This window comes from Anomaloglossus baeobatrachus, chromosome 11 (assembly GCF_048569485.1).
Source record: "Anomaloglossus baeobatrachus isolate aAnoBae1 chromosome 11, aAnoBae1.hap1, whole genome shotgun sequence".
NCBI classification, from domain to species: Eukaryota; Metazoa; Chordata; class Amphibia; order Anura; family Aromobatidae; genus Anomaloglossus; species Anomaloglossus baeobatrachus.
In genome coordinates, this window is record NC_134363.1 from 9,214,963 (window position 1) to 9,238,384 (window position 23,422).

General features: G+C 45.4%; 2 protein-coding genes across 2 annotated transcripts in view; one reads left to right on the top strand and one right to left on the bottom strand.

Moving 5' to 3' along the window:
- Positions 1-1,178: 1,178 nt before the first annotated feature.
- Positions 1,179-8,625, top strand: RBM42 (RNA binding motif protein 42). Its single transcript, XM_075329104.1, has 10 exons — positions 1,179-1,335; positions 1,919-2,048; positions 2,146-2,233; positions 4,215-4,349; positions 4,430-4,554; positions 4,818-4,943; positions 5,335-5,445; positions 5,518-5,638; positions 7,722-7,916; positions 8,173-8,625. The coding sequence occupies exons 1-10, from the start codon at positions 1,280-1,282 to the stop codon at positions 8,283-8,285; spliced, it is 1,200 nt and encodes a 399-aa protein (XP_075185219.1). The 5' UTR covers positions 1,179-1,279; the 3' UTR covers positions 8,286-8,625.
- Positions 8,626-10,463: 1,838 nt separating this feature from the next.
- The window catches only part of LOC142257130 (Friend leukemia integration 1 transcription factor-like), a 37,480-nt gene continuing 24,521 nt past the window's right edge, over positions 10,464-23,422 (bottom strand). Inside the window, exons 2-9 of the mRNA XM_075329227.1 lie at positions 20,761-20,945; positions 20,112-20,269; positions 15,263-15,466; positions 15,099-15,176; positions 14,949-15,011; positions 14,794-14,838; positions 13,473-13,520; positions 10,464-11,286 (exon numbers count right to left, since the gene is read on the bottom strand). Coding sequence (XP_075185342.1) covers positions 10,811-11,286; positions 13,473-13,520; positions 14,794-14,838; positions 14,949-15,011; positions 15,099-15,176; positions 15,263-15,466; positions 20,112-20,269; positions 20,761-20,945 — 1,257 coding nt within the window. The 3' untranslated portion in view covers positions 10,464-10,810. The remainder of the gene's footprint in view (positions 11,287-13,472; positions 13,521-14,793; positions 14,839-14,948; positions 15,012-15,098; positions 15,177-15,262; positions 15,467-20,111; positions 20,270-20,760; positions 20,946-23,422) is intronic.

Genomic DNA, 23,422 nt, shown 5'->3' on the forward strand with positions numbered 1-23,422 from the left:
CAAAGGATTAAAGCTGGACTCTTATTGGTTGTTATGTGCACAGAGATTTAAAGGATGGAAGCTGGACTCTTATTGGTTGCTATGTGCCCAGAGGTTCAAAGGATGAAAGTTGGACTTTTATTGGTTGTTATGTGCACAGAGATTTAAAGGATGGAAGCTGGACTCTTATTGGTTGCTATGTGCCCAGAGGATTAAAGGATGAAAGCTGGACTCTTATTGGTTGCTATGTGCCCAGAGGATTAAAGGATGAAAGCTGGACTCTTATTGGTTGCTATGTGCCCAGAGGATTAAAGGATGGAAGCAGGACTCTTATTGGTTGCTATGTGCCCAGAGGATTAAAGGATGAAAGCTGGACTCTTATTGGTTGCTATGTGCCCAGAGGATTAAAGGATGAAAGCTGGACTCTTATTGGTTGCTATGTGCCCAGAGGATTAAAGGATGAAAGCTGGACTCTTATTGGTTGCTATGTGCCCAGAGGATTAAAGGATGGAAGCAGGACTCTTATTGGTTGCTATGTGCCCAGAGGATTAAAGGATGAAAGCTGGACTCTTATTGGTTGCTATGTGCCCAGAGATTTAAAGGATCGAAGCAGGACTCTTATTGGTTGCTGTGTGCCCAGAGATTTAAAGGGTGGAAGCTGGACTCTTATTGGTTGCTATGTGCCCAGAGATTTAAAGGATGAAAGCTGAACTCTTATTGGTTGCGATGTGCCTAGAGGTTTAAAGGATGAAAGCTGGACTCTAATTGGTTGCAATCTGCCCAGAGGTTCAAAGGATTAAAGCTGGACTCTTATTGGTTGTTATGTGCACAGAGATTTAAAGGATGGAAGCTGGACTCTTATTGGTTGCTATGTGCCCAGAGGTTCAAAGGATGAAAGCTGGACTCTTATTGGTTGCTATGTGCCTAGAGGTTTAAAAGATGAAAGCTGAACTCTTATTGGTTGCTATGTGCCCAGAAAGCTGGATACTGATTGGTTGCTATGATGACAAGGCCCTTCTACTGTTTTAGAGAACACAACACGTTCAGTGTCAGGGCTGAATCCAGGGGTCTATTCTGTGCATTTATATTTAGAACCTCACTCAGAAAAACATGCCCTTACTTTGCCCCAAAACAAAATGGCGGCGATCTGCTCTCATCACGCATGCTCAGTAGGAACGCGCAACTACGCCTGGCCGGAAAGGGAAGTGACGCTGAAACTGTGCGCCGGGACGAAACTCAGTGTATGTTCGGGAAGAGGAGAGGAATTTCGGGACTTGTGCCTTTTCCGTGAAGCGGCGCCATGGCCGGGAAGAGCGGGGAGGAGAAGCTGAAGGCGATGGAGGCGGAGATGGCGCTGTGAGTGGTGTCCGGCGGGCTGGGGGTGACTGGTGTTGTTTTGCTGGCACTTGTAGTCCCTCAGCCATAACTGAAGTGCCTCAGTATACCGGGTTTGCCCATTTTAGGGTGACCTTTATCTTTTTAGGCCCTTTTTTTGCTTTTCTTCACACAGCTGAGGGTTTGTAGCTCTGTGAACAGCAGCAGACTGTTACAATGTGTCAGTGCGGCGTTCCAGGCTCACAGGGGATTGTCTGGGCCGGATGGGACTGAAACAAACCCTCAGCTGTGAGGAGCGCGGGGCCGGGGAGGTTTATGTCAACCATCGTATTAAGTGAAGTGTATACCTAGGGTTGGGGGTCCAGTGCGGAGATTGGGGGGCTTCACAACAGGCGTCAGGTTGAGATGCAATGTGTCATAACTGTACAAGATGGGAAACCCCTTGAAAAGCTCAGTGCTTTATATCGGGGGTCACTCAGATGGGAGAACCTGCCGATATCTTCACCGAAACGTGTCACGAGGTGCTGATCTCGGGGTACAGTTCCCCCCCCCACACCCCTGTGCGTTTCTATGTGTGTAACATCACTGGCTTTCTATTTTGTAGGTTCGAGCAGGAGGTGTTGGGCGCCCCCGTAGCTCTGCCTCCCGGGGATCCTGTTCAACTCCCCGTGCCTCTGGCCATCACGGCTGTCCCTGTCATACGCCCCGTTATTGCCACCAACACCTACAGCCAGGTAAGAAGTCATTACAGGATAAAGACGGGGCTGCACGAAAACTTCAGCGACAATCCACTGCACAGCATTCAACAACGAACGTGTTCTTACATCACAGGTGCAGCAGAGTCTGGAGGCGCGAGCAGCCGCTGCAGCAAATGTCGTCCCTCCTTTAATGGTTCCTCCTGTGCAATTTGTTGGACCAGGTTAGAAAAAAACGTTTGTCTGATAATTATACTTATAATGATCCTGAGTTACCTCCTCTATACTCCAGAGCTGCACTCACTATTCTGCTGGTGCAGTCACTGTGTACATACATTACATTACTGATCCTGAGTTACCTCCTGTATTATACTCCAGAGCTGCACTCACTATTCTGCTGGTGCAGTCACTGTGTACATACATTACTGATCCTGAGTTACCTCCTGTATTATACTCCAGAGCTGCACTCACTATTCTGCTGGTGCAGTCACTGTGTACATACATTACTGATCCTGAGTTACCTCCTGTATTATACTCCAGAGCTGCACTCACTATTCTGCTGGTGCAGTCACTGTGTACATACATTACTGATCCTGAGTTACCTCCTGTATTATACTCCAGAGCTGCACTCACTATTCTGCTGGTGCAGTCACTGTGTACATACATTACTGATCCTGAGTTACCTCCTCTATACTCCAGAGCTGCACTCACTATTCTGCTGGTGCAGTCACTGTGTACATACATTACACTACTGATCCTGAGTTACCTCCTGTATTATACTCCGGAGCTGCACTCACTATTCTGCTGGTGCAGTCACTGTGTACATACATTGCATTACTGATCCTGAGTTACCTCCTGTATTATACTCCAGAGCTGCACTCACTATTCTGCTGGTGCAGTCACTGTGTACATACATTACATTACTGATCCTGAGTTACCTCCTCTATACTCCAGAGCTGCACTCACTATTCTGCTGATGCAGTCACTGTGTACATACATTACTTATCCTGAGTTACCTCCTCTATACTCCAGAGCTGCACTCACTATTCTGCTGGTGCAGTCACTGTGTACATACATTACATTACTGATCCTGAGTTACCTCTTGTATTATGCTCCAGAGCTGCACTCACTATTCTGCTGGTGCAGTCACTGTGTACATACATTACTGATCCTGAGTTACCTCCTGTATTATACTCCAGAGCTGCACTCACTATTCTGCTGGTGCAGTCACTGTGTACATACATTACTGATCCTGAGTTACCTCCTGTATTATACTCCAGAGCTGCACTCACTATTCTGCTGGTGCAGTCACTGTGTACATACATTACTGATCCTGAGTTACCTCCTGTATTATACTCCAGAGCTGCACTCACTATTCTGCTGGTGCAGTCACTGTGTACATACATTACTGATCCTGAGTTACCTCCTCTATACTCCAGAGCTGCACTCACTATTCTCCTGGTGCAGTCACTGTGTACATACATTACACTACTGATCCTGAGTTACCTCCTGTATTATACTCCAGAGCTGCACTCACTATTCTGCTGGTGCAGTCACTGTGTACATACATTACTGATCCTGAGTTACCTCCTGTATTATACTCCAGAGCTGCACTCACTATTCTGCTGGTGCAGTCACTGTGTACATTACATTACTGATCCTGAGTTACCTCCTGTATTATACTCCGGAGCTGCACTCACTATTCTGCTGGTGCAGTCACTGTGTACATTACATTACTGATCCTGAGTTATCTCCTCTATTATACTCCGGAGCTGCACTCACTATTCTGCTCATGCAGTCACTGTGTACATACAGGATGTAACTCAGGATCAGTAATGTATTATACTCCAGAGCTGCACTCACTATTCTGCTGGTGCAGTCACTGTGTACATACATTACTGATCCTGAGTTACCTCCTGTATTATACTCCAGAGCTGCACTCACTATTCTGCTGGTGCAGTCACTGTGTACATACATTACTGATCCTGAGTTACCTCCTGTATTATACTCCAGAGCTGCACTCACTATTCTGCTGGTGCAGTCACTGTGTCCATACATTACATTACTGATCCTGAGTTACCTCCTGTATTATACTCCAGAGCTGCACTCACTATTATGCTGGTGCAGTCACTGTGTTCATACATTATATTACTATTGTTTTGCAGTCTATGGCTTTTTACTTAACTGTTTGTTGTTGTTTTTTAGCCTCGATCCCGCCCCCCAGACCCCCTCTTATGAGGCCCAGTTTCATCCCTCACGCTTTACAGAGACCAATGGAACCTCACCCTGTGATGCCGCGGCCGTCGTTCATCCCACACGTTCTGCAGCAGCAGCGGGCCAGTAAGTGTCTCCTCTTTTTACTTGTGTTTCATCTTATTATTTCACACATTTTATTCTGATTGATTTTTTTCCTTCCTCAGTGGGTCCCCGGCTCCCCGGCATGCCTCCACTGCAGCCCCTGATGGCGCATCCTATGCATGGACCCCCCCCACCGCTGATGAGTCATATGCCCCCTCCCCCTCTAAACATGAGGACCGGCCCACCGGTGAGTCTGTGGTTCTTGAGGTGCAGTGAAGTCTGAAGTGTTTCATTTTCTAGTGGTAAACAGCAGAATTATTAATGCAGCTCTGGATGTGAGTGGAGTAACTTTTTACCATTAATGAACAAGAGATGTTCTTTTTATCATCAGTTATAAAGTCCTGGGCAAACACTTTTTAGCCCCAGGGACCCCCTCTATACGTCTGTGGTGCTTGGTTCTTAACAGGTTAATTAAAGTAGTAAAATGAAGTGTCTTTTTTGCTTTTGCAGCCGGCCCCTGTCGGTCCAATGCCGCCCCCTCCTCGTTCTGTGATCCAGTCCTCCCCTAAAATCAACCCAACAGTCATTCAGGCGGCTCCCACGGTGTACACAGCGCCTCCAGTGAGGAAGGTAGAGGTGAGTCCCCGCTCATGGCCGCGGTGGCGCGCTCCGGTCCTCCTCGGCGTCGCGCTCCGGTCCTCCTCGGCGTCGCGCTCCGGTCCTCCTCGGCGTCGCGCTCCGGTCCTCCTCGGCGTCGCGCTCCGGTCCTCCTCGGCGTCGCGCTCCGGTCCTCCTCGGCGTCGCGCTCCGGTCCTCCTCGGCGTCGCGCTCCGGTCCTCCTCGGCGTCGCGCTCCGGTCCTCCGCGGCGTCGCGCTCCGGTCCTCCGCGGCGTCGCGCTCCGGTCCTCCGCGGCGTCGCGCTCCGGTCTTCCTGCAGCGGCGCGCCCCCCCTCATCCTCCGCCACGGCGCTACCCCCCCCCCCTGTCCTCCGCTGCTCTTGGCTCATCATATCACTTATGTCTTCAGGAGGAAATACCAGAAACGCCGCCCCTGACAGATGACAAGGACCTGAGCTACGATGAAACGGTGATTGGTCCCAGCATGCCGGAGTTGGAGCCCGTACAGCCCGAGGTCCATGTACGTAGCAGGTGACGATGCTGGGATTTGTAGTCCGGTCTGTCTACGTTATTTACAGCCATTATCTTCTAGGTGGTCCTGGAGCCGGTGCAGGAGGACAAAAAAAAGATGAAGCCGGAAAAGCTGAAGCGCTGTATCCGAACCGCAGCCGGGACGTCCTGGGAGGACCAGAGCCTGCTGGAGTGGGATACTGGTGAGGACTGGGCAAATGTCGCCACCACTGGCAGGAGCGGCTGTATACACTGTGAGCAGAATTATTAGGCAAATGAGTATATTGATCACATGATGCTTTTTATACACGTCGTCCTACTCCAAGCTGTATAGGTGAGAGCCAACTACCAATGAAGTAACTCCGGTGATGTGCATCTCTGTAATGAGGAGGGGTGCGGTGTAATGACACAACACCCTATATAAGGGGGGCTTAAATATTACGCAACTTCCTTTCCTTTGGCAAAATGGGTCAGAAGAGAGATGTGACGGGCTCTGAAAAGTCCATATTGTGAGAGTCTTGCAGAGGGATGCAGCAGTCTTGAAATTGCCAAACTTTTGAAGCGCGATCACCGAACAATCAAGCGTTTCATGGCAAATAGCCAACAGGGTCGCAAGAAGCGTGCTGGGCAAAAAAGGGGCAAAATAACTGCCCATGAATTGAGGAAAATCAAGCGTGAAGCTGCCAAGATGCCATTTGCCACCAGTTTGGCCATATTTCAGAGCTGCAACGTTACTGGAGTATCAAAAAGCCCAAGGTGCGCCATACTCAGGGACAGGCCAAGGTAAGGAAGGCTGAAAACCACCACCTCTGACCAAGAAACAGAAGAGAAAACGTCAAGACCGGGCCAAGACATATCTGAAGACTGATTCTTCACAGGTTTTATGGACTGATGAGATGAGAGTGACTCTTGATGGGCAGATGGATGGGCCAGAGGCTGGATCAGTAAAGGGCAGAGAGCTCCACTCCGATCAGACACCAGTAAGGTGTTGGTGGGCGCTGGTATGGGCTGGGATCAGCAAAGATCAACTTGTGGAACCTTTTCGGGTTGAGGATGGAGTGAAGCTCAACTCCCAGACCTACGGCCAGTTTCTGGAAGACAACTTCTTCAAGCAGTGGTACAGGGAGAAGTCGCTATCGTTCAAGAAACACATGATTTTCATGCAGGACAATGCTCCATCACATGCATCCAACTACTCCACAGCGTGGCTGGCCAGTAAAGGTCTAAAAGATGAAAAATAATGACATGGCCCCCTTGTTCCCCTGACCTGAACCCCATAGAGAACCTGTGGTCCCTCATAAAATGTAAGATCTGCAGGGAGGGAAAACAGTACACCTCTGGGAGCAGTGTCTGGAGGCTGTGGTGTCTGGAGGCTGTGGTGTCTGGAGGCTGTGGTGTCTGGAGGCTGTGGTGTCTGGAGGCTGTGGTGTCTGGAGGCTGTGGTGTCTGGAGGCTGTGGTGTCTGGAGGCTGTGGTGTCTGGAGGCTGTGGTGTCTGGAGGCTGTGGTGGCTGCTGCACGCAATGTGGATCGTAAACAGAACAAGCAATGACAGAATCTATGGATGGAGGCTGTGGTGGCTGGAGGCTGTGGTGGCTGGAGGCTGTGGTGGCTGGAGGCTGTGGTGGCTGGAGGCTGTGGTGGCTGGAGGCTGCACGCAATGTGGATCGTAAACAGATCAACCAATGACAGAATCTATGGATGGCGGCTGCTGAGGGTCATCAGAAAGAAAGGGGGCGATATTGGGCACTCATTTTTGGGGGGTTTGTTTTTGCATGTCAGGAGTGTTTATTTCTATATTTTGTGCAGTTATATTGGTTACCTGGTGACAATAAACAAGTGAGATGGAATATATCTGGTTTTTATTAAGTTGCCTAATAATTCTGCACAGTAATAGTCACCTGCACAAACAGATCCTCCTAAGAGCCAAATCTAAAAACCCCTCCAACTGCCAAAAATATTAACCCCTCCAACTGCCAAAATATTACGCTTTGATATTTATGAGTCTTTTGGGTGTTGATCAATAATAAAAACCAATCCTCTAAAATACAACTTGCCTAATAATTCTGCACTCAGAGTACACACAGAGGGAAAGGGGGCACTTCTGTAGCTTCTCCCAGACGCCCCTCGCTAGGGTCTTACTGAAGGGCTGGACATCCCCCCCCCCCCACCACCATGACCAGCTGACGCAGTCATATGGAAAGGGTAGCCCAATTCCAATTTTCGGTGGCTTCAGCCATTCATACGCTCCTTTGTTAGGATCTCTGTTTTGGCTTAAACCCTTCAGACGACTTCCGGATCTTCTGCGGGGACCTGGGGAACGAGGTGAACGACGACATCCTGGCCCGGGCCTTCAGCCGCTACCCCTCATTCCTGAAGGCCAAGGTCATCCGAGACAAACGCACCGGAAAAACTAAAGGCTACGGCTTCGTGAGCTTCAAAGACCCCAATGATTACGTGCGGGCGATGAGGGAGATGAACGGTGAGTGGCGCTGGGTATTTTTGGGGGGGGGGGGCGACACTTCTACCGCAATGATGGCAGATTCATGGTGGAGAAAACATCCATTCTGTGGCTATCATCATCCTATAGTGAGTAGTGTAAGATCACTGCTTGCTGTCAGTGAATATTCAGTGTGATCTTATTAGTAGAGGAGCTCTGATACACTGTAACGAATCCCGCACCTGTGAGAACGCCCGATCCGATAATTAGGGTTTATTTTTCCCCTCATCTTCTGCAGGTAAATACGTGGGCTCTCGGCCCATCAAGCTGAGGAAGAGCATGTGGAAAGACCGCAACATCGACATCGTGCGCAAGAAGCAGCGAGAGAAGAAGAAGCTGGGCCTGAGATAGCAGTAGACGCCTCGGGACGGCTGGGCGAGACCGCGCGCCAGCCTCTTCTCCTGCCGGGTCAGGCCTGTACCCACTGGTCCCTTTATTCAAGGCTGCAGAGGCCAGGTTTTGATTTGTTAATGGTTGTTTTTGGCTGATTTACTTAGTCTGGTCCCAAGATCTTCTCCAAGTCCAGGAGGTGGCAGTACCAGGAGTGGCCAGCAGGTGGCGCGCTCTGCTTTTATAACATTCCCCAGCCCTGAGATATTGCCCCTCCACATCCTTATGTATTTATATTTCCCCCTCTGTTGGGTTTTCGGCTGATGAGCAGTGTAAATAAAAGCAATGTGAATTTTTTTTTTTCTAATGTTTTGCCTCTGTGTTCTATTGTGGGAATATCATTAGCACGGCCGGACCCCAGGACTGTCGCCGTTTGCTTGTGTACCCCTATTCCGTTCTCTTTAGTACTTTGTTCCCCCCTCTACACCAGACGTTCTCTAAGCTGTAATGTGCTGAACCTTCAGACTTGTTACCAGCAGCTCTCTGCATTTTTATTTCACTGCCCCTGTTACCACATCCTATGAGTGGGGAGACCCCACCTCACTGATCCATAGTATACTAAGGTATATCTTGTGACTGGGGACCCCTTATTGCACTGCACCCCATAATTACACTTTGACTGGGGACCTACTACCTCACTGCCCCCATAACTGGACCCTATAACTCGGCATCCCCCTACCGCACTGCGCCCCATAACTCGACCTGATGATTGGGGACCCCACATTGCACTGCGCCCCATAACTAGACCTTGTGACTGGGGAACTCTTACCGCACTGCGCTCCAGGACTGCACCGTAAGACTTGGGACCCTTTACTGCGCTGCACCCTTTAACTAGACTGACTTGGGGCCCCATTTCGCACTGTGCTCCATGACTACACCTAAGACTGGAGACCCCTTACTGCACTGTGCACCATAACTAGACCCTAAGACTGGGAACCCCTTAGCGCACTGCGCCCCATAACTAAGCCTTATGACTAGGAACTTACTGCGCTGCATGACTACACCTGAAGACTGAGGACCCCTTAATGCACTGTGCCCCATAATGAGACCCTATGACTGGGAACCCCTTACCGCACTGCACCCCATGACTACACCCTAAGACTGAGGAACTCCTACCATACTGCGCCCTATAATTAGACCCAGTGACTTGGGACATTTTACGGCACTGCCCCCATAACTAGACCCTATGAATGGGGGACCCCCTGCCGTACTGTGCCCCATAACTAGACCCTAAGACTGGGGACCTCTTACTGCACTGCTCCCCATAACTAGACCTTATGACAGGGGACTCCTTACTGCACTGCACCCCATAACTAGTCCTGATAACTGGGGACCCCCAACTGCACTGCGCCCTATAATTAGACCCAGTGACTAGAGATATTTTACCGCACTGCCCCCATAACTAGACCCTATGCTTGACGATCCCCTACCCATATCTAGACTCGGGACATTTTACCGCACTGCACCCCATAACTACACCTTATGACTAGGAACCCTTTACCGCACTGCACCCCATAACTACACCTTATGACTAGGAACCCTTTACCGCACTGCCCCCATAACTAGACCCCGTGTCTCTTCCCTCTGCAGCAGTGTGGAAACGCCCTCTTACAACCCCCCCGTATTGGATGTAACACCCGTCTGCACGCTTCGCCTTCTCTGAACCCCTCTTGTATTCCTGCCATCTGGTGCACAGAACATGTGGAGAAGAAATGAAGATATTAACCCCTTCTCGTCCTCTGTGCACAGGTCGTGTCTGATCCTGCAGCCCATTGTGGGGAATGAGCTGCAATACCAGAGGCATCCTGCAGATAGAGGTGGCGCTGTTCTCAGTAGTAAAGCCTCCATCTTCTCTAATCCCGGACTCCTGTAGCTTTGTGCCCCCCGTTACATTGTGGGGGCTTGGCCACTCCATTGTCCTATTTCCTGATAAACAGGAAGGCAGCTGCGTATGTGGCGTATACAGGACGTGCCGTAATTGGCCACGGGGGGGTGTAGGGTCACACAGGATACGGGGGGTCCTGTCACTTTGTCACACAGCATATAATAGGAGGTGAGGTCTTTTGGTCCCTCTCTGCCCCCTTTCCCGTTTTTTCGGGGTGACGCTCCTATAGATTGATACAATGTAACGGTGCGAACTGATAATAAACCGGAGAATATAATTTATTATTACAGATAGGAAACAAGTGGTGACATTTACAAAACCCTGCTTAACCCATTCACTGCCAGAAGTTAACCCAGAAGCCGCCGTCCCCCTCCTCCTCCCCCGGCCTGCGGATCGTCAGCTCTTCACCAAACCAGGTCCAAGCCTAATGCATTTAATAGGTAAAATACAAAATAGATAAAAACCACGAGATTCACAGAGACCCCCCAGAAAAAGCACAAACCCCCGCAACATCTCAGTGCTGGAGTCGCCATCAGTCAGTGCGGTTGCTGCTCTCTTGGGCACAAAAAAAAAGTTCTCCTGGGTTTTGTAGTTCGCCTTTTCAGTAGTAAGCCCCCAGTTGGCCGCCATGCTGCCGGGGGTACAGTCCGCCACCAGGGGGCGAGTAGTACTGCACCGGGATGATGGTGTGCAGGCTCGAGGGCTGGTGGGGGGGTAGTTCCGCGGTTGTCTTGGCTTGCTGGGTATAATAGTTCCCCTCCTGATATTTGCACCCCGATGGGTCGTTGTTGTGGGATTGCTGGACCACCTGGATCCCCTGGAAGTCGAACCTGTAGGCGTATCTCTTGCCGTGCACTTTGCTCATGATGTTCTTGTCGTAGTAGTATCGCAGCGCCCGGCTCAGCTTGTCATAGTTCATGTTGGGTTTGCTCTTGCGCTCGCCCCAGCGTCGGGCCACCTCGTCCGGGTCCGTCATCTTGAATTCGCCATTGACTCCTTCCCAGGCGATGCAGCCGGCGTTCCCGCTGTCTGAGAGGAGCTCCAGGAGGAACTGCCAGAGCTGAATCTGGCCGCTACCTGAGGAAACAAGGAAATGTCAGTGAGCGCGGTGACCTCAATGTCAGGGGGGCGGCCCAATGAGGAGGTCAGTGACCGTAATGCCAGGGGGCCCAATGAGGAGGTCAGTGACTGCAATGCCAGGGGGCCCAATGAGGAGGTCAGTGACCGTAATGTCAGGGGGCCCAATGAGGATGGCAGTGACCGCAATGCCAGGGCGCCCAATGAGGAGGTCAGTGACCGCAATGCCAGGGGGCTCAATGAGGAGGTCAGCGACCCCAATGTCAGAGGAGCCAAAAAGGAGGTAAGTGACCCCAATGCCAGGGGAGGGGGAAGCCCAATGAGGAGGGCAGTAACCCCAATGCCAGGGGGTGGCTAATGAGGAGGTCAGGGACCGCAATGCCAGGGGGCCCAATGAGGAGGTCCGTGACCCCCGTGCCAGGGGGGCGGCCTAATGGCCTAATGAGGAGGTCAATGACCCCAAGGGCAGGGGGGCCCAATGAGGTCAGTGACCCCAATGCCAGGGGGGGCCCAATGAGGAGGTCAATGACCCCAATGCCAGGGGGGCCCAATGAGGAGGTCAGTGACCCCAATGCCAGGGGGGCCCAATGAGGAGGTCAGTGACCCCAATGCTAGGGGGGGCTCAATGAGGAGGTCAGTGACCCCAATGCTAGGGGGGGCTCAATGAGGAGGTCAGTGACCCCAATGCCAGGGGGGTGGCCCAATAAGGAGGTCAGTTATGCCATTGCCAGGGGGGCAGCCCAATGAGGAGGTCAGTGATGCCAATGGCGGCCCAATGAGGAGGGCAGTGACCCCAATGCCAGGGGGCCCAATGAGGAGGTCAGTGACCCCAATGCCAGGGGGGCCCAAGGAGGTCAGTGACCCCAATGCCAGGGGCGACCCATAGAGTAGGTCAGTGACCCCGGTGTCAGGGGGTGGCTCAATGAGGAGGTCCTAGGAAAGCTGTGGGACTTTACAACAACCAACACGTATCGCCATCATTCCAGAAATTGGGTGACATGGACTCTGATATGGCGGCACTATTATTACCGCTTATATATTGGGGGTTTTACATGCTGTTTTGTTTCCCTGAACATTCAACTTTTTATATAAATCAGCCGGGAGGAGCTCAGGAAAACTCTTCCTTCGGAGCGTCAGATGAGCTCGCTGATGGACACTCAGTTAACTCATTCTGCAACCATCTCTTTACGAAGCTATAAAAGGCAAACGGTGCAACATTTTTAATGAAACCCAATTACAAAAATGTTTTTTAGCCCTAACTTCACACATTTTAATTAAAAAAAAAAAGATGGACGGCCCCTTTAAATCCAATCAATAACATTGGGGTAAAATAAGAAGGTTCTCCCATTTCCCAGATGGAGGGTTAAAATAATTGCACCCGATTGGGGAGATCGGGCAATAGGGGCGCCGCCGTGTCTTGTATGTGCAGCTTTGCTTTAGGGATGGAGTCATTATAAGGTGATTACAGGCTCATTAATTATAAGCCGGATTATTAGGGACGGACTAATAAAAACATTTACACATTTGTACTTTTAAGCGCAAGTAATTAAAGGGCCGGCGCCCCGCAGAGAGGCGTAATCTGCTTACCCGGAGCTACAAGTGGCTGCCAGCTGAGCAGACAGCAGTAATGGATGGCAGGTGGCACGGGGTGAGGAAATGGGCAGCGACGGCCGGGGGTGAGCGGAGGAGATGTTCCCCATCCAGCATTACAACACCGCAGTGTTTACTGACACAATACACAGCAGCGTGTGGGCTATTACCAAATTCTCCGGCTTTACCCCCGGCTTACAGAGGTTGTGCAGCCTATGGAGCAATCTGATCTGCACCGGACCCCCCTCTGCTTTCTAATTAATGCGTCTCTCGCTCCAAAACACCTTTGTTAACCCCCTTAAATTCCAAAAATAAAAACTATACCCAGCAGGGGGCGACATAGAGCAAATCTCCCCCCAGCAAGGAATCCCCGCTGCATCCATGAAGGATGGGAGTGATTTCTAAGTATTATTTTGCCAAAACGTCGTCACCGTGTGACCTGGGAACAAGTCACGGATCATCTGCGGAGAGATCAACTGTGTCTGGAGTTGCCCTTTAAGAGTCATTCCTGCTGTATTTTGGGTCTATTAACGTGTTTTTGTTTTATTTTTCAGCATTTTTTTGCAAAATTCCAACTGCATGAAGCGGCGTCTCACCTGGATTAGACAAACGGCTGCTTGTCGGACCCAAAACCTGATACGGATCTGCAAAAGGAAAGGTTTCAGGCTTTAAAATCATTGATAAGGTGTTCAAAAAGTCTCAAATAAACCCATTTATAAATTTATAATGTGCTATATACTAAATATTCAATTTCTTATCACTTTGCAGAGCTCTGCTTGCTGTCAGGGAATAAAAGTAAGCATTATCTTATCCACACTTAGAGGTAAGCAGAGGCTTTGTTACAATTCTATCCGGCCAATCAGATCAGCCGCATCGCCTGAGGGTTTATTACAATGGTATCCGGCCAATCAGATCAGCAGCGTCACCTGAGGGTTTGTTACATTTCTATCCAGCCAATCAGATCAGCCGCATTTTTTGAGAGTTTGTTATAATTGTATCCAGCCAATCAGATCAGCGCATGAGGGTTTGTTACAATTGTATCCTGCCAATCAGATTAGCCGCATCGCCTGAACGTTTGCTACAATTGTATCCGGCCAATCAGATCAGCCGAATCGCCTGAGGGTTTGTTACATTTCTATCCGGCCAATCAGATCAGCCGCATCACCTGAGAGTTTGCTACAATTGTATCCGGCCAATCAGATCAGCAGCATCGCCTGAGGGTTTGTTACAATTGTATTTGGCCAATCATATCAACAGCATCGCCTGAGGGTTTGTTACATTTGTATCCGGCCAATCAGATCAGCCGCATTTTTTGAGAGTTTGTTACAATTGTATCCGGCCAATCAGATCAGCGCATGAGGGTCTGTTACAATTGTATCCGGCCAATCAGATCAGCGCATGAGGGTCTGTTACAATTGTATCCGGCCAATCAGATCAGCGCATGAGGGTCTGTTACAATTGTATCCGGCCAATCAGATCAGCCGCATTGCCTGAACGTTTGTTATAATTGTATCCGACCAATCAGATCAGCCGCATCTCCTGAGAGTTTGCTACATTTGTATCCGGCCAATCAGATCAGCAGCATTGCATGAAGGTTTGTTACATTTGTATCCAGCCAATCAGATCAGCCGCATCGCCTGAGACTTTGTTACAATTGTATCTGGCCAATCAGATCAGCCGCATCGCCTGAGAGTTTGCTGCAGTTGTATCCGGCCAATCAGATCAGCGCATGAGAGTTTGCTACAATTGTATCCGGCTAATCAGATCAGCCGCATCGCCTCTGAGTTGTTACAATTGTATCCGGTGTTTCCATTCACTGACAGCAAGAAACATTTTCCATTTTTTGAAGAATTAAATTGCACAAAATGTTACAAAGTTTTCAGACAATGAAGCACGACGTGCACAGCTCCATCTCACCTGGGGTGCTACGTACGGGGGCCGCCGGGGTGGGGGACGGGGAACCTATGGGAAAATACAAAAAACAAGTTCTGATTTCTTCCTATCAGTCCCCGGGGGTCAGTTTTGGGGCGGAGTCTCCCTTTGGACCCCGGTAGTTCAGCGCCGCTCCTCACCTCGGTGGACGGTGCTGTTGATGGCGTTCCAGCCTGTCCTCCGCACGTCCTCGTACGTCGGCTCTGCGGATACAGCGCAGGAAAGACAGTCAGGCACCGCGGAGGCAGAAGACCCCGACCGGTCACGCGAGGTCTGATCGCCCCTCCTACCTGAATTTACCGGGTTCCTTGGGGTCACAGGATGAGGCGGAGCGGCCGAGGCCACAGAATATGTGAACGTTGGGCTGTCTGTGGGAATGAATGGGAAAATATCAGTCTCTGGAAACAAAGGCGGAAAAAGATAATGACTGATACTGAATTCGGGGGGCACCTACTTTGGCGTAGAAATGATAAGTGGGAGGTGAGAATTTCGGTACTGAATGATGAGGCCATCCGTAAAAAGTCCTCCCGGGTCATCCGGCACAGCTCCTTCCCATCCACCCCTTGCATCAGCGAGGTGTTCACATCACACAGCCCGTATTCCTTCACCGCCCAATCCAGCCACTGAGAAACATGTTCCTGCGTCCACGCCAAGGGGTCTGCAGTCAGGAATAGAGTCACAGCACATCAACTATAGAGTATAACTACTATAATACTGCCCCTGTGTACAAGAATATAACTGCTATAATACTGCCCCCTGTGTACAAGAATATAACTACTATAATACTGCCCCTATGTACAAGAATATAACTACTATAATACTGCCCCTATGTACAAGAATATAACTACTATAATACTGCCCCTGTGTACAAGAATATAACTGCTATAATACTGTCCCCTATGTACAAGAATATAACTACTATAATACTGCCCCTATGTACAAGAATATAACTACTATAATACTGCCCCTATGTACAAGAATATAACTACTATAATACTGCCCCTGTATACAAGAATATAACTGCTATAATACTGCCCCCTGTGTACAAGAATATAACTGCTATAATACTGCCCCCTGTGTACAAGAATATATCTACTATAATACTGCCCTTATATACAAGAATATAACTGCTATAATACTGTCCCTAGATACAAGAATATAACTACTATAATACTGTCCCTAGATACAAGAATATAACTACTATAATACTGCCACCTATGTACAAGAATATAACTACTATAATACTGCCCCTAGATACAAGAATATATCTACTATAATACTGCCCCTAGATACAAGAATATAACTACTATAATACTGCCCCTATGTACAAGAATATAACTACTATAATACTGCCCCTAGATACAAGAATATAACTACTATAATACTGCCCCTATGTACAAGAATATAACTACTATAATACTGCCCCTAGATACAAGAATATAACTACTATAATTCTGCCCCTGTGTACAAGAATATAACTACTATAATACTGTCCCTAGATACAAGAATATAACTACTATAATACTGCCCCTAGATACAAGAATATAACTACTATAATACTGTCCCTATGTACAAGAATATAACTACTATAATACTGCCCCCTATATACAGAATATAACTACTATAATACTGCCCCTATATACAAGAATATAACTACTATAATACTGCCCCTATATACAAGAATATAACTACTATAATACTGCCCCTAGATACAAGAATATAACTACTATAATACTGTCCCTATGTACAAGAATATAACTACTATAATACTGCCCCCTATATACAGAATATAACTACTATAATACTGCCCCTATATACAAGAATATAACTACTATAATACTGCCCCTAGATACAAGAATATATCTACTATAATACTGCCCCCATATACAAGAATATAACTACTATAATACTGCCCCTGTGTACAAGAATATAACTACTATAATACTGTCCCTAGATAGAAGAATATAACTACTATAATACTGCCCCTATATACAAGAATATAACTACTATAATACTGCTCCTATGTACAAGAATATAACTACTATAATACTGCTCCTATGTACAAGAATTTAACTACTATAATACTGCCCCTGTATACAAGAATATAACTACTATAATACTGCCCCTATGTACAAGAATATAACTACTATAATACTGCCCCTATGTACAAGAATATAACTACTATAATACTGCTCCTATGTACAAGAATTTAACTACTATAATACTGCCCCTAGATACAAGAATATAACTACTATAATACTGCCCCCCATGTACAAGAATATAACTACTATTATACTGCCCCTATATACAAGAATATAACTACTATAATACTGCCCCCTATATGCAAGAATATAACTACTATAAAACTGCTCCTATATACAAGAATATAACTACTATAATACTGCCCCCTATATACAAGAATATAACTACTATAATACTGCCCCTATATACAAGAATATAACTACTATAAAACTGCTCCTATATACAAGAATATATCTACTATAATACTGCCCCTATGTACAAGAATATAACTGCTATAATACTGCCCCTATATACAAGAATATATCTACTATAATACTGCCCCTATGTACAAGAATATAACTACTATAATACTGCCCCTAGATACAAGAATATAACTACTATAATACTGCCCCCTATGTACAAGAATATAACTGCTATAATACTGCCCCTATGTACAAGAATATATCTGCTATAATACTGCCCCTATGTACAAGAATATAACTACTATAATACTGCCCCTAGATACAAGAATATATCTACTATAATACTGCCCCCTGTGTACAAGAATATAACTACTATAATACTGCCCCTATGTACAAGAATTTAACTACTATAATACTGCCCCTAGATACAAGAATATAACTACTATAATACTGCCCCCTATGTACAAGAATATATCTACTATAATACTGCCCCTGTGAGAATATAACTACTATAATACTGCCCCTATATACAAGAATATAACTACTATAATACTGCCCCCTATGTACAAGAATATAACTACTATAATACTGCCTCCTATGTACAAGAATATAACTACTATAATACTGCTCCTATGTACAAGAATATAACTACTATAATACTGCCCCCTATGTACAAGAATATAACTACTATAATACTGCCCCCTATGTACAGGAATATAACTACTATAATACTGCCCCCTATGTACAAGAATATAACTACTATAATACTGCCCCCTATGTACAGGAATATAACTACTATAATACTGCCCCTATGTACAAGAATATAACTACTATAATACTGCCCCCTATGTACAAGAATATAACTACTATAATACTGCCCCCTATGTACAGGAATATAACTACTATAATACTGCCCCTATGTACAAGAATATAACTACTATAATACTGCCCCCTATGTACAAGAATATAACTACTATAATACTGCCCCCTATGTACAGGAATATAACTACTATAATACTGCCCCCTATGTACAAGAATATAACTACTATAATACTGCCCCCTATGTACAGGAATATAACTACTATAATACTGCCCCTATGTACAAGAATATAACTACTATAATACTGCCCCCTATGTACAAGAATATAACTACTATAATACTGCCCCCTATGTACAAGAATATAACTACTATAATACTGCCCCCTATGTACAGGAATATAACTACTATAATACTGCCCCTATGTACAAGAATATAACTACTATAATACTGCCCCCTATGTACAAGAATATAACTACTATAATACTGCCCCCTATGTACAGGAATATAACTACTATAATACTGCCCCTATGTACAAGAATATAACTACTATAATACTGCCCCCTATGTACAAGAATATAACTACTATAATACTGCCCCCTATGTACAAGAATATAACTACTATAATACTGCCCCCTATGTACAGGAATATAACTACTATAATACTGCTCCTATGTACAAGAATATAACTACTATAATACTGCCCCTATATACAAGAATATAACTACTATAATACTGCCCCCTATGTACAAGAATATAACTACTATAATACTGCCTCCTATGTACAAGAATATAACTACTATAATACTGCTCCTATGTACAAGAATATAACTACTATAATACTGCCCCCTATGTACAAGAATATAACTACTATAATACTGCCCCCTATGTACAGGAATATAACTACTATAATACTGCCCCCTATGTACAAGAATATAACTACTATAATACTGCCCCCTATGTACAGGAATATAACTACTATAATACTGCCCCTATGTACAAGAATATAACTACTATAATACTGCCCCCTATGTACAAGAATATAACTACTATAATACTGCCCCCTATGTACAGGAATATAACTACTATAATACTGCCCCTATGTACAAGAATATAACTACTATAATACTGCCCCCTATGTACAAGAATATAACTACTATAATACTGCCCCCTATGTACAGGAATATAACTACTATAATACTGCCCCCTATGTACAAGAATATAACTACTATAATACTGCCCCCTATGTACAGGAATATAACTACTATAATACTGCCCCTATGTAAAAGAATATAACTACTATAATACTGCCCCCTATGTACAAGAATATAACTACTATAATACTGCCCCCTATGTACAAGAATATAACTACTATAATACTGCCCCCTATGTACAGGAATATAACTACTATAATACTGCCCCTATGTACAAGAATATAACTACTATAATACTGCCCCCTATGTACAAGAATATAACTACTATAATACTGCTCCTATGTACAAGAATATAACTACTATAATACTGCCCCCTATGTACAAGAATATAACTACTATAATACTGCCCCCTATGTACAGGAATATAACTACTATAATACTGCTCCTATGTACAAGAATATAACTACTATAATACTGCCCCTATATACAAGAATATAACTACTATAATACTGCCCTCTATATACAAGAATATAACTACTATAATACTGCCCCCTATGTACAAGAATATAACTACTATAATACTGCCCCCTATGTACAAGAATATAACTACTATAATACTGCCCCCTATGTACAAGAATATAACTACTATAATACTGCCCCCTATGTACAGGAATATAACTACTATAATACTGCTCCTATGTACAAGAATATAACTACTATAATACTGCTCCTATGTACAAGAATATAACTACTATAATACTGCCCCCTATGTACAAGAATATAACTACTATAATACTACTCCTATGTACAAGAATATAACTACTATAATACTGCCCCTATGTACAGGAATATAACTGCTATGATCCTGCTGTAGCTTGGCTTTCTCACCTGCGGGGACGATCACCCTCTTTTCCTCGTTGCCGTTGATGTGATTCGGGGACTCTCTCCCGTTGCTCGTGGTGTCAGGGTAGGTGGTCTGGTAATTTGTATGCGGGGTCTCGCTCTCTTCGTCTGTTTTATCTATAGGTGCCCCTCCATGGTTGAGTCTGAACGAGAGATCGAAAAGCGCTTTAATGCATTATACAGGTTGTATGTCATACATTAGCCTCTAGGGGTGCTGTTTCATGTGTCTCGGCCCATAGCAGAGTCCTCTTAGTGGTATGAGATTGCGTTGATCCTTCAGGGGTGAGGGGGATTCCTACAGATCTAAGACCAGATGTCTCAGTTTCCTGCGATTTAGATCTGTAACGTCTTGAGTATGAAGAGCGAATCTCCAAGGGTTGAGTTCACTGTGAGGAGTTGGTATGGCCAACCATGGACACCAAGTAGTTGGGGCTGAGGAGATGTCCCACCATAACCAAAGCCCATGCTTGATCCTCTTGAGTGGTGGCCACCATCTTCTCTGGCGATGGATGAAGCAGCAGCATTATCACAGGTGGAATCACCGCATCTTCTGGACTTCAAGATATCAAGTCTACATCTCAAGACGTCTCGATACATTCATATTTAGATATACCCAGACTCAACCATCTCTCACCGATTCAGGGATTGTTCATCAACCTCCTGCTTAATGTTCTGCTGGCGATCACTGGTGGACACCCACGCGGCCTCGGGAAGCTTCCCACCACGTTCCTTAATGCTGGGTGAATAGTCATCGGGCATCTCTGTCTTCATCAGAAGAGGAGTGAAGAACGAGTGGTCCTCACAGACCGAGAGGGCCTCCTGCAAGAGAAGAAGATACATAGTATCCAACACCTCACATGGACATCTCCTTAGAAAGAGCTACACAATCAATGGTGGCCATCATGTAGAGTCAAAGGCTTTCTCCAGGGTGGACCATCTAGGCTTCTGATGATACACTGATGTCAATGGGCACCACTCAATGAGTTAAAGGGATCCCATCCCCTGGTCAGATTAGGTCATCGATGGAAAATTTCATAAATGCTAAACCCATAAGTGCAACTGAGCCCCTTATAAAAACCCCAGAGGGGCCAAGCAAAGGTCAAGAAGACGCTAGCTCCGCCTCCCTGACTACTTCACTTCCTACCTATGTCATGTGACTTCTGATAGTTCTACTGATTGGCTGAAGAGTGTCACATAACAGATTATCCCCTTTCTATTTCTATAAAGATTCTGCCCCCCGTATTCAGCTCTCCTGGTGACCAGACCCCCGTCAAATCCATGTAAATAGTTCTCAAACTGATGTTTTCCCAGGGGAAGGGACAACAATGCAGAAACGTCAGCCAAGAAATTTCTAGAAGTTATTATCTGAATATAAATAAGTTTTATCGGACCCGCGACTCTTTGTATCTCCGGAAATTCCATGGACCTTTTTTTGTTCTTTTTTTGTTACTCCTCCACCCTTGACCTTCAGAAGTCTTCAAGGGGGTTTCTACTTAAAAAATGATTATTTTTCCCTCTTCACAGATTATTTGACTACAAGTCATTCTGGTCACATGATGTAATCACACAAATTTTGGTGCTTTCGTAATTATTGATCTTTTTTGTTTCTATGGTTACTGACATAGGATCATAAACATTCCAAAAGTTGTTACATTTTATTGACAAATCATTCCGGTGACATCACATCCAGGTCACATGATGGAATCACACAAATATTGGTGCTTTAGTAATTATTGATCCTTTACGTTTCTATGGTTACTGACAGAATCATAGACATTCCAAAGGTTGTTACATTTTATTGACAAATCATTTTGGTGACGCCACGTCCAGGTCACATGATGGAATCAAACAAATATTGGTGCTTTAGTAGTTATTGATCTTTTATGTTTCTATGGTTACTGACATAGAATCATAAAAATTCCAAACCTTGTTACATTTTATTGACAAATCATTCCGGTGACGTCACGTACAGGTCACATGATGTAATCACACAAATGTTGGTGCCTTAGTGGTTATTGATCCTTTAGTCTTACGTTGCTATGGTTACTGATATACAATCATAAACATTCCAAAAATTGTTACATTTTATAGACAAATCATTCCGGTGACGTCACGTCCAGGTCACATGATGTAATCATACAAATTTTGGTGCCTTAGTACTTTTTGACCTTTACGTTTCTATGGTTACTGACCGAATCATATACATTCCAAACGTTATTACATTTTATTGAGAAATCATTTCGGTGATGTCACGTCCACGTCACATGATGTAATCAAACAAATATTGGTGCTTTAGTACTTTTTGACCTTTACGTTTCTATGGTTACTGACATAGAATCATAAAGATTCCAAACGTTGTTACATTTTATAGACAAATCATTCCGGTGACGTCACGTCCAGGTCACATGATGGAATCGCACAAATTTTGGTGCTTTAATAATTATTGATCCTTTAGTCTTACGTTTCTATGGTTACTGATATACCATCATAAACATTCCAAAAGTTGTTACATTTTATTGACAAATCATTCCGGTGACGTCACGTCCAGGTCACATGATGAAATCACACAAATTCTGGTGCTTCAGTAGTTATTGATCTTTTAGTCTTACGTTTCTATGGTTACTGACAATCATAAACATTCCAAAAATTGTTAGATTTTATTGACAAATCATTCCGATGACGTCACGTCCGCGTCACATAATATAATCACACAAATATTGGTGCTTTACTACTTTTTGATCTTTTACGTTTCTATGGTTACTGACATAGAATCATAAACATTCCAAAAGTTGTTACATTTTATTGACAAATTCCGGTGACATAACGTCCAGGTAACATGATGTAATCACGCAAATTTTGGTGCTTTAGTACTTTTTGATCTTTTACGTTTCTATGGTTACTGACATAGAATCATAAACATTCCATAAGTTGTTACATTTTATTCACAAATAGATGACGTTTCTATAAAGCCTCAATATTTCTCGCTCTGACCCCGATTTCTCCACACTTCTGTCCTTCTCCCCAAAAACTGGTTATGGATATAAGCAACTTGTCTTCTCCGCACAATCATTCTTCCAGAACCCCCAAACAGTTTGGAGGGGCTTCATCAAAGAAATAACTTTACCCCCCCCCCATCCTCTGCAGTCAGAATATCAGTTTGTCCTTAATGGTTTTTCTTAGAATTGTCTTCTCTGCTGTCCTTCTTGACATCAGGCAACCTCCAACATCCTTCACTGTGGGTGCCGATGCACTGCCCGCTGCCATCCCTGAGCAAGCTCTGCACTGGTGTTAAACCG

Bases quoted from the DNA above. Each gene is read 5' to 3' on its own strand.
- RBM42 (XM_075329104.1), top strand. From the start codon at position 1,280: ATGGCCGGGAAGAGCGGGGAGGAGAAGCTGAAGGCGATGGAGGCGGAG. The intron at 1,336-1,918 runs GTGAGTGGTGTC...TCTATTTTGTAG, and splicing joins ATGGAGGCGGAGATGGCGCT to GTTCGAGCAGGAGGTGTTGG. The intron at 4,944-5,334 runs GTGAGTCCCCGC...TTATGTCTTCAG, and splicing joins CTCCAGTGAGGAAGGTAGAG to GAGGAAATACCAGAAACGCC.